Below are 11,351 nucleotides of genomic sequence, written 5' to 3'. Positions count from 1 at the left end.
GGTACTTTGTAAACTACTGATTTAATTTAGTGTAAATTACTGGTTATATATTCTGCCATTTTATCCCATTATATCAAAATACCGAAAGCTCTAAGTTTCTAAGACTTTTATTTTGAAATGTTACATCCCGGATGTGTTGTGTTCAGTGTCTGTGTTCCATGCGTGTGACTTGCAGATCAATTGAACTGAAAAAAACAACAACTGGTTTCTATGAGGTGAAAACCGCAATTTAGTCCTTGCTGTAAAATAAGTAAACCTGATGGAAACGAATAATGTATTTATCGTTTAGAAATTTTTTTTGTACATATTTTATTGCTCTGAATATTAGTTAATTTTGACATGGAGGAAGTGGAGACAGCAGAAGAGCTGTTAGCCAAACAGCAACGCAAGGAAAAGAAAGACCTGCAAGGTAAGAAAACATGTCACGATTACATCTATAAATACTAATTTCTCAGAAATTTCCCTTTGAAATGCCACAAAATGCATTGCATGACACTGTATGGGTTAAGAAACGAAACATAAAAGTACACAATACTAAATATAACGTTAGATGCATTTTTCATGTCATAGCAAAAATACAAACTATGAAAAATGCTGTTCCCAAAAATGATAAGAAGAGGAGGAAACAGCTGACAGAAGACATAGCCAAACTAGAGACTGAACTTGATCAAAAACACGAAAATGAGCTCAAACATCTTCAGAACTCTTCCTCGGTAAGTAAAATGTTGTTAGAAGATGTTAAAACACCCAATTAGAAACCAGACACATCATCTAGATACACATGACAGCTTACTCATTCTGATATCATGAATTGTTCCAAGGTGAAGGAGGTTTCAAATGCATTGGAATCTGTGAGTTTGGCAAATAATGAGGAAAAAACGGATCCAAGCAAGCCAAGTCGGACATCTAAAGCCCAGAAGAAGCGGGTGAGTTATTTTAATCACATAAGGTGACTGTACTTGCGTCTATTTTGAAAACACTGAAAATTCTTGGTGTTTTTTTTTTTAGGACAAAAAGGCTGCTCTTGAGAAGGAGCGGGAGGTCCGGATTGCTGAAGCGGAAGTGGAGAACCTCACAGGCTCCCGTCATCAGGAGGGGCTGAAGCTGAGACAGAAGCTGATGGAGAAGCACCTGCAGATCAAAGAGATCTCTTCTGACGGTCACTGCATGTACCGCGCTGTGGAGGATCAGCTGACGGAGAGAAGCACCACCCTCAGTCTCAAAGAGCTTCGGGCTCAAACAGCTCAGTACATGAGGAGCCACGCGGATGACTTCCTCCCGTTCCTCACTGACCCCAATTCAGGAGACATGTACACTGCAGGTGAATGCCAGACTCTGTGCCATACACTTCAATAGATAGATAGATAGATAGATAGATAATATTTTATAATTTGACTATTTCTATTAAAAATAACTTTTCTATTGGAATATATTTTAAAATGTAATTTATTGATGTGATATGAATTTTCAGCCTCATAACTCGTCATATGTCACATGATCCTTCAGAAATCATTCTCAAATTAAGATTTGGTGTTAAAGAAACATTTCTGATTATCCACGTTGCAAATAGCTGTGCTGCTGATTTTTTTCAGGATTCTTTGATGAATAGAAAGTTATTTTGAAACCAAAATATTTTGTAATATTACAAAAAGAATTTGTGCCACTTTTGATTTCTGGCACAATTTAAAGTGTTAGTTCAACCAAAAATTCTGTCAGTAATTACTTTCCCTCATGTCATTCAAAACACCTAAGACATTCGTTCATCTTCAGAACACTAATGAAGATCTTTGTGTGTCATAAAGCTAAATGCTTGTTACATGATATGAATGGATTCTGTTGTTAACTGTAGATTAATTTTGACTTTAGATGAGTTTGAGAAATACTGCAATGATGTTGCAGACACGGCTGCTTGGGGTGGACAGTTAGAGGTAAGGATACCAGCCATCTATTCCAACAACAAACATTAAAAAGTCATTATCCATCATTTGCCTATTTTCTTAAATATTTTGATATTTTCTCCATGGCAGTTAAAAGCCCTTTCACAGGTCCTCCAGCTACCGATAGAAGTCATTCAGGCAGAATCCCCCACTATTATTATTGGTGAAGAATATGACAAGCCACCAATCACATTAATGTAAATAACTCAAGCTGTATTTTTAGATATTTAAGATGAATATTCTATGCTGTGTACTAAAGTTTGTTTCACTGTCTCTTTCAGTTATATGCGGCATGCTTATGGACTTGGTGAGCACTACAACTCTGTGGAGCCTTTGAAAGATTTGGCAAATGAGGAAGAGGGTTGACCCAGTCACTGACACACATTAGTATATGCACCTGTGCATAGTTACCCCGTAGAAATGGACATTCTGGAGTTTGATTCCATTTTGCTAGGATGAGTGGAATTACGGTGGTTCAGTCAGGATGCTCATAGAAGATGCTGAAATAACACATGCTGATGGTGACTTCAGTTGCACTGGACGAGTTTAATGAAATAGTCCATGCTTCACAGTGTTATTTATGAATAAACTGCTATGTGATTTGTGTTATTCATGGAAAGCTGCATATCTGCAAGGCATTTCCTCTAAGAGGTGCTGGATCATTCATGGTCATGCTTATGTCATTAAATAAAAAGAACAGAACTTTCTATCAACGTCAACAAGCTTTTGTCTTAACGACACGTTAGACAAATACAGTCTCCCTCCTTAAAATGGGGATTTTGGCCAATAGAAGAAACACATTAGTGCCCGGTTTCACAGAGAAGGTTTATATGGAAGCTTGTTTCCGCCACAAAATAAAACATTTTAAAAGATAATTGAAAAACATGCAATTCTGACTTTATATCTTGCAATTCTGACTTTACATCTCGCAATTCTGACTTTATTTCTCACAACTGCGAGATATAAAGTCAGAATTGTGAGATATAAAGTCAGAATTGCGTGTTATAAAGTCTGAGTAAGAATTCTGACTTTTTCTCACAATTGCGACTTTATATCATGCAATTCTGACTTCATAACACATAATTGCGAGTTTAATTGCATCTTTTCTCAGAATTGTGAGATATAAACTCACAATTGTGAGATACAAAGTCTAATTCTAAGGGAAAAAAAGACAGACTTTTTTTTTTTTTACCTCAGAATAGTTTATAACACGCAATTGCTACTTTATATCATGCAATTCTGACTTTATATCTCGCAATTGCGACTTTATTTCTCAGAATTGCGACTATTTCTCAGAATTGTGACTTTATATCTCGCAATTGCGTCTTTATGTCTCAGAATTGCGACTTTATTTCTTACAATTCTGACTTGATATATCGCAATTGTGAGAAAAAAAGTCAGAATAGTGAGATAAAAAGTCACAATTATTATTATTTATTTATTATTCAGTGGCGGAAACAAGCTTCCATAGGTTTAAGCCTAGTCCCAGACTAAAATGAATCCGTTTTAACTGAAAGCAACTTGCACTGACATGTCTTAAAATATGTCAGACTCAGTGCCATTGTTTTGTCTCAAGATGCACAGAGGTAAAGTTTTTTTTCTAAAGCACTTTTCTAAAAGCTACTTAAATGTCCTAATTGAACTATGGCCTAATCCTGGCTAAATCTAAACCCTGTCTGTGAAACCAGACTTAGAGGTTAGACTGTATCCAACCATCAAAATCACATCTGAACTTCACAAGATCACATCACAACTTCATAATAATTTAGACATACTAATATATTCAATTATTTGAAGCAAAAATGTACATTTTAATGACAACATTTTAATATTTAGCTGTGCACATAACCCTGTCACTACATGATTTTCAAATTATGACGAAATAACATTTGGAAAGCATGATGAAATGTCATTCCGTTATATTACGTTTATTGTTTACTGCTACAATAAAAATGTAGTAATGATATCACACAGATTAGGGATTTAATTTAACAGTCTAGACTTTTAGGTTGTACAAATCGCGAAGCCCATAGAAAATGAGTAAAAAATAAAAATGCTCATACATTTAGTTTGACTTTGACCATCAAGATTTTCTGAAGGTTGACAACCTTTCACTGAGCATCTGCTGAAAGACAAAATGCGTTTTAAAACGTTTAATGTCCTATATAATTGGTATAATGTTCAAAAATGTTAATTTTGTGTGGTCAGTATTGAGGCGCCAATGACAGCATGCCATTCTCATGTTAGGCCGTCAGGCGGCGCCAGTGGCTTCAGACAAGGTGCGTTACATCTCCATAGAAACGTTGGGAAAGTCAAATCAAATGGCTAATGATTCATTTATCAGAGCTTTAAAAACGAAATCAAAGTCGCTTAATTTGAGTTCCAGGAAAATTACACATCTTCCAGAAGTTTTTGGGCAGCTGCCATGGATTGCTGTATTAAAGTTGAATAATAATTATCTGTCGAGTCTGCCGTCTGAACTGATGTGTTTACAGAAGGTGAGTTCAGACACTTCTGTACAATAGGAATGATTCATTTAACAATAATATATCATTATTCTGTGACAGAGCCCAAAAAACTTACCATTTTAGTAAAGTTTTCATTCATAATTGTGAGTTAGTCAATGTTGAGCAATACGTTAAACCAACAATATAACATTGTAAGTTTAACTGGCCATGACAACTTAATTATTGCAAAGCCAAAATCTAGGATTTTAATCTAGATCATGCAATTCGTTGTAATGTTTTCATAGTTTGTACTGTACATTTGTTAAGTTGACAGAGCTCAATCTGGGAAATAATGTTCTTGAGGAGATTCCATCCGTGTTAAAACACCTCTGTTGTCTACATAAACTTTATTTATATGGGAACAAAATCAGCCATTTGTCACCAGAGGTGCTGGGTAAGTTCAAACTCTTAACGTTATTCAGGTTTATCGTAGTTTATTGAACGGGGTTTTATAGTAGCCTATGTGTTATATATATTTTCAGAAGGCCTACCAAATCTCGAGCTTCTCAATTTGAACCACAATAGAATCAAAGTCATTCCCGCAGAAATGAAAAAGTAAGATGAATCAAGTTTTTTGGGGGGACATATCACACACACACACACACACACACACACACACACACACACACACACACACACACACACACACACACACACACACACACACACACACTTTGCTAATTGATTATCATGCATGCTATCTGTTTTTTAAAACATTTCTTGTTTATTTGCAGACTGTGTAGTCTAAAGAGCATCAGTGTCACAGACAATCATTTACAGCAGATTCCAGCTGAACTGGGCTTGATGAAGAGTTTGACTGAGATTAACTTCACTAATAATAAACTGACTCAAATACCACAGCAGCTATGCAATTTATCACAGCTGAGGAAGCTGTACTTGGCCCGAAACAACCTGACAGAACTACCAGAGGCAAGAGTGACGATTATCATAATACTTAACCCATTCTTATGTTTATTAGATTAATATGTGTCCATTCTTTGCTTAGGGTGTTCTTGGTTGGAAAAATCTGAAGATCTTAGACGTTGCCGGAAATTTTTTATCTGTGTTTCCAGTTGGTGTAAGTTATTTGGACAAAGTGCCAGCCATTTATGTTTTTGCTATTTATAATAATTTTGTCAATGTAAATGTATTTAGTTTTTAAATAAGCTGTGTAACTGAAATACACAGCTGATGCTAAATGCTAATTAGTATGACCTCAGCCTCCCCTAAATACACAATTAACTTTATTGTTGACTTTTTATTTATATTCTACTGATGTTTTTCTCTTTAATGTTTAGTTTCAGTTTCTCACATTGGACGAACTGTTCTTCGAAGGAAACAGTTTAGTTCAGTTCACACTGATGGAGTCCATTCAAGAGAAAGAAGTCCTCGCATTAAAAGTAACATTCTATTATTTCACACTTGTTGCCCTTGTTGCGACCACCACCCTCGCATTGACAGGGGAATATCCAATCTGTCCGATTACAATGCACGTATTCGATTAATTTCAGATTTATTTCCACAAATGAATGAGGCCTGAAACCGATTGAGAATATTGAAATGCTTTTTTCCTGCTTGCACGTTCGTTGATCATATCCGATCTGTGCCACATGGGAGAAAAAACTCAGAATTGGGTCACTTGAACCATGTAATGTACAGACCCCTTCCAAAAAATTAGAATATCATGGAAAAGTTTATTTATTTCCATAATTCCATTCAAAACCTTAAACTTCCATAGATTATAGATTCAGGGCCCACAACTTAAACGATTTCAAGTATTTAGTTGTTTATTTGCACATAATTTGGGCTTCCAGCTCATAAAACCCACGAAAACAGGATTTCAAAAAATTAGAATATTATATGAAATCACACAGTGATACCATGGTCATTGAACCAGGTTTTGGTTCTTTTGGCAGTGTGGGCAGGTGCAAATCCTGCTGGAAAATGAAGGAAGCATGAAGTGCTCTGAAAATGTCCTGGTAGACGGCTGCATTGACTCTGGATTTAATAAAGCACAGTGGACCAAAGTCCTCTTTTCTGATGAGAACAAATTTTGCATCTCATTTGGAAACCAAGGTCCCAGAGTCTGGAGGAAGAATGGAGAGGCACACAATCCAAGATGCTTGAAGTCCAGTGTGAAGTTTCCACAGTCTGTGTTGGTTTGGGGAACCATGCCATCGGCTGGTGTTGGTCCACTGTGCTGTCCACTCAACGCAGCCGTCTACCAGGACATTTTCAGAGCACTTCATGCTTCCTTCATTTTCCAGCAGGATTTGCACCTGCCCACACTGCCAAAAGAACCAAAACCTGGTTCAATGACCATGGTATCACTGTGTAATTACTGTGTGATTTCATGTAATATTCTAATTTTTTGAAATCCTGTTTTCGTGGGTTTTATGAGCTGGAAGCCCAAATTATGTACAAATAAACAACTAAATACTTGAAATCGTTTAAGTTGTGGGCCCTGAATCTATAATCTATGGAAGTTTAACGTTTTGAATGGAATTATGGAAATAAATAAACTTTTCCATGATATTCTAATTTTTTGGAAAGGGTCTGTAAATGCGGCCTTAGTTAACTATAATAACCCTGTATGTGATTTTTGACCTTTTTTCCAGAAAATCATTCAAATGAAAAAAAAAAAAGGTTATTTTTTAACCATATCATTTCCATACTGGTGCTGATTGTAGTTTAATGTGTCCAGGAACTCTCAGCCAGGCTCATCCTCCAGGAGAGCACTAACAGTTTCTCAGTGGTGTCCAGAGCTCTGCCAATGTACCCAGATCTGCAGGATGTGCTGTCTCATTGGGGCCAGTGTGGCCTGTGCTCACAGCCCTTCCTCACCACCTGGCTGGAGTGTGTGCAGTTCATCAACACCAAGAAGGTACAGCATCAGATCATTCTGCATATCACTTTACCAGAATTAACAGGGTCACAGTTTAACTTAACTTAGTCAATATTAGCAAAACAATATGTTATTTTCTTCTTCTACTTTTTTTTTTCTGCATGATCCACATTGCATGTCAGTAAAGTGCAAGAGAATATTAGACTATCCTTTAGTAATTTGAGTCTGTTCTATTGTCTCTGAACAGCACATGGGGATGAAAAGCTCACAGTCTGTTCCAGTGAGAGTTTTGCTGTGCTCTTACTACTGCTTCAACAGAGATGACTACAAATACTATGGGCTTGCGCGATTATAAATGAAAAATTAACCATAATTTTCCCCAATGACTGATCATGATCTAAATCTCTTTATTATAAAGAATGAATTTTGATGTTTTTGCAATACACCAGCAGATGGCAACATTTGATCACTGATGTTTTGACATTTTGATCTGGCTGTCAGATTGATATCTGCTGAAGTGAATCAATCCAGTAAGTTATACATATATATAAATCTCACAATAATATACTTCAATATTCTTCTGTATTAGATTAAAATGCCATACACTTATTTTTCCTTTATCCTTTACATTTTAAAAAAAAAGTTTTTTTTCATTACAGTAAAATGAAATAATCGATTTTATTCATTTTTAAGTGCACAATTTGACTTCTATTATAGTCATTATACATTTCCTCCTGAGTTGATTTTTAAGTGATCTGAAGCACTCCGCCACAGGCTAATCCCAATTTTGATATTTTTTCCATTAGTATTTTCGACCTTTCTATAGTCTAGCTTTATGCTTGCCATTATAATTCCCTACAATGAATGCACTCCATACCTCTGTTTGGGCCAATGGCATCTGTTCTAACCTGAGAGGAAACTTCATCTCTCCAAATTAATTTCTCATGCAGGCCTCCTGAGCTCAGAGCAGAGTCTACCGAGTTGGGCCTGATGAATAATGCAGCAGGTTTAATTGCAAAGCCAGAAACTAATGACTTAGGACTGGTTAACAGCAGGGGAACCATACATCTCTGCAAACTGAATGAAAAATCAGTTCAGAAAAAAAGAAGGGGGGAGAAAACGCTAATTGATGAATAATTAAGCTTGAGCTACAGGGCATAATTGTGACATTTTGTTTCAATCAATTTAGAAGTGCGGGGGAAAGTGCACTTAGGAAACTAATGGTGACTGTGTGGATGTCCACTGAAAAGTACCATGAGACTCAGTCATTTATTATACAGCCCTCAGTCAAGCTCAGCCATTATTCTAGAGCAGTTGCCTCAATTTCCAAGTGATTGTGCACTTGGAGGGCGTCAATGCGCCTCACAAATGGTATATGGACTCCCCGTGAAAGGAGGAGAGGAGATAGTGTAAACAAGTCTGTTTCAGTCTGATGTTACTAAATTACTTTCTTTGAGGCAAATGAACCAACAAGCAGAAAGCTGTCAGGAGAGCCGGCCGCTCGGCCATGATAAGACTGTATTGTTTTCAGACATCAGCAAAATCAATCAACCAAAAGACAAGACTCAATATAACACTTCCCGAACCATCCCCTGTATTACGATCACAACTGTCTTTGTAAATCATCAAGAGTACATACAGATCTTTTGTTCATGGTTTGGCACATTGATGAAAAATCGGTTACATTTGATCCAGCATGCAAGTTTATTGAGTCACATATACTCAAAAACGTGAATGACTTTGAATCTACATTTGTTAGATCATCAATATTCCTAACCCAACTAGCCTTGGATTGTTATCTGAACCATCAATTTCATATTGAAGGAAGTTGCTGATTTCTTTCTGATTTCAGGCTCTCAACATGCATGGCTAAATTAAGCAGTTACCGTTAAAAAATGATTGTGTAGCAGTTGCTTTTTTCATGCCGTTTAATAACAACAAGAGTGATGTTATCCAAATGCATAGCACGAGGTCATAGATAATCACAGCTATGCTGATATCCAGAACAATAATTCAGTGTGATATGGATTTTATACAACAGTTCAACAAACAAGTTAAAGTTGAGTAAAGGTGCTATCACATTTACCGTTGTACCGATTGCGAAATCCAGTCATTTCTATAGACCTTATGTTGCCCCCCTGCCCCTTTTCAGCACTGCTCTGTCTTCTGGTTTGTTTTTCCACAGCATGAAGGTAAGATCTTACAGATTAATGAATGATCCGCTCGTTTTAAAATCTTCCTGGTCTACTGACATTTGTTAAGACATTCGCTTCAAAGATAATGCTCATGATAACTTTCATTAACTCTACAATAAGTAAATCGACTTCACCAGCTAATTACTCTTCAAGTCTTTGATACTGATGCCATAAAAAATATACAAAGCTACTTCAAACACAAGATTCTAAAGATGGCTGTGCGCTTGTTTCTCTGGCGCTAATACAGTAGGTCATGCTGGCTTAAATATAACATTACATAGAATAGGAAAACACCCCAGTGGACTTTGCACCTGCTGCAATACACAAGAGACGGTAAACATATTCTATTAGATTGCAAAAGATAGGAAGAAAGAAGGAGAGTTAGAGATGCAAATTTAAAAACAAAACATGACACTGGAGAATTTGCTGGGGAAAACATTTGGGAAAATGCACAGTCTCCTAATAAATGATCTTAAAAATACTGGGATAGAGAGTAGATTTAGTATGAATATCTAGTATTTATATATTTATTTATTTATTATTATTTCTATCAGCAGGTGGACGTAATGCGCCTTTAAGTTGGTTTGCCTTAAAATAATGTTTCCAGAATCGTATCAGTGGTTCATCAAGTCGTAACAGGGTGAAAGGCACTTCTGCATTCGCTGTGCGGCCGTATATCTGCTATAACCGCACTATGCAAGTTTGCCAGATCGGGTAGCGTTTCTGTTGTTCGAATGAGACATAAGAAACTACAAATTTGACTTGTTTTATGGCAAGCGTTACAATAGTCATTATTTTGTTTTTCTTCGTTTCTGATGTCGCAATGCATCATACTTTCATAAAATCATGCAACGTACTCTACCTTGTCTGTGGACATCGTTCATTCCAAAGCCGGTGCTGGATAAACAGCGAGCGTGCGTGCGACAGTAGGCTGCGGTAGGCTAAATTATTTACGGTAATGGGCAATTCCGCTTCCAACCTGTAGGGGGACCGAAGAGGAAAAGTTCTTTAGTGTTGCTTTAAAACCAAAAGAAGTTGTTTCTCTGTCTGGAACATTGGACCAACAGAGGCTATTTGTTTTGAAAGCTACTTCTGTGTGAACGGCACTTAATACATTGCTACACTGACTCAATAGAAAATAGACCCTTTTGCCCACGAAATTTTGTTAATGTGACAGCAACTTACTAACTTGTTAGAAAACATATTTCTGTTTAGCTTGTCTACTTGTGCTCTTCCAACAAAGTTCCAAGCGAAGCGACAGCAGAATTAAATGTTGCATGTCCGAGTAACACATTTCTAATTTCTGAATTAATCAGTGTTTTGAACAAATTCTTGAGTGAATGATTCAGTGACTCACTCACTTGACGCCAGCTACAGGGGTACAGAGAAAGACAGACGCAGGCAAACATGGTGTGGTCGACATAGATGCACGCTTTCTCCTTCACTGTGGTAATTCTAAAAAGGTAGGAGAGAATCACTTCTATAAACTCTCAAACCTCATGTTTTCCAGTTCTTCAGAAATGGATAAAATACTCTGGGAAGACCCTTTAATGTTTGTTTGTTTTTTGTGTGTGTGGCAATGTTACAAGCTCATATTTGACATAATTTGGCAATTATTAAGGTAATTATTGAGAGAACTGAACTCAATGCAACAACACATATTTATAGTGCATATTGTAAGATTAAAAATACATGTAGGCCAGAGGGGTTTTTGCTAATTTGTGTTCATTTACATTTGTGTGTACATTTGAAAGCACACCAGCCTGAGTATTTCTTTGTGAGTCCAGACAGAAACAGTCTGCCTTTGTGGCAGAGCCCAGTGGCAGCCATTACTCAGTGCACTGGAAACAAATGGTGCACCAGTCTC

General features: G+C 36.8%; 2 protein-coding genes across 3 annotated transcripts; both read left to right on the top strand.

Annotated features, from left to right (window-relative positions):
* The first annotated feature begins 122 nt into the window (after positions 1–122).
* On the top strand, positions 123–2,953 carry otud6b (OTU deubiquitinase 6B). 2 transcript variants are annotated; one of them, XM_081376455.1, is made up of 8 exons: positions 123–215; positions 329–409; positions 571–713; positions 822–926; positions 1,009–1,321; positions 1,867–1,928; positions 2,028–2,134; positions 2,219–2,788. In XM_081376455.1, the coding sequence occupies exons 2-8, from the start codon at positions 340–342 to the stop codon at positions 2,301–2,303; spliced, it is 885 nt and encodes a 294-aa protein (XP_081232581.1). In that variant the 5' UTR covers positions 123–215; positions 329–339; the 3' UTR covers positions 2,304–2,788. The 2 variants fall into 2 exon arrangements, with proteins under 2 accessions (XP_081232581.1, XP_081232580.1); XM_081376454.1 differs by having other exon boundaries at positions 123–409; positions 2,219–2,953.
* A 1,305-nt stretch (positions 2,954–4,258) lies between these two features.
* On the top strand, positions 4,259–7,644 carry lrrc69 (leucine rich repeat containing 69; the record flags this gene model as incomplete). Its single annotated transcript, XM_081376448.1, has 8 exons — positions 4,259–4,435; positions 4,712–4,838; positions 4,927–4,999; positions 5,179–5,374; positions 5,451–5,522; positions 5,743–5,844; positions 7,149–7,328; positions 7,537–7,644. The coding sequence occupies 8 exons, from the start codon at positions 4,259–4,261 to the stop codon at positions 7,642–7,644; spliced, it is 1,035 nt and encodes a 344-aa protein (XP_081232574.1).
* Between the last annotated feature and the right edge of the window lie 3,707 nt (positions 7,645–11,351).

This window comes from Scardinius erythrophthalmus (genome assembly GCF_964197995.2).
Source record: "Scardinius erythrophthalmus genome assembly, chromosome: 10".
NCBI lineage: Eukaryota > Metazoa > Chordata > Actinopteri > Cypriniformes > Leuciscidae > Scardinius > Scardinius erythrophthalmus.
This window is presented reverse-complemented; position numbering and strand designations above follow the sequence as displayed.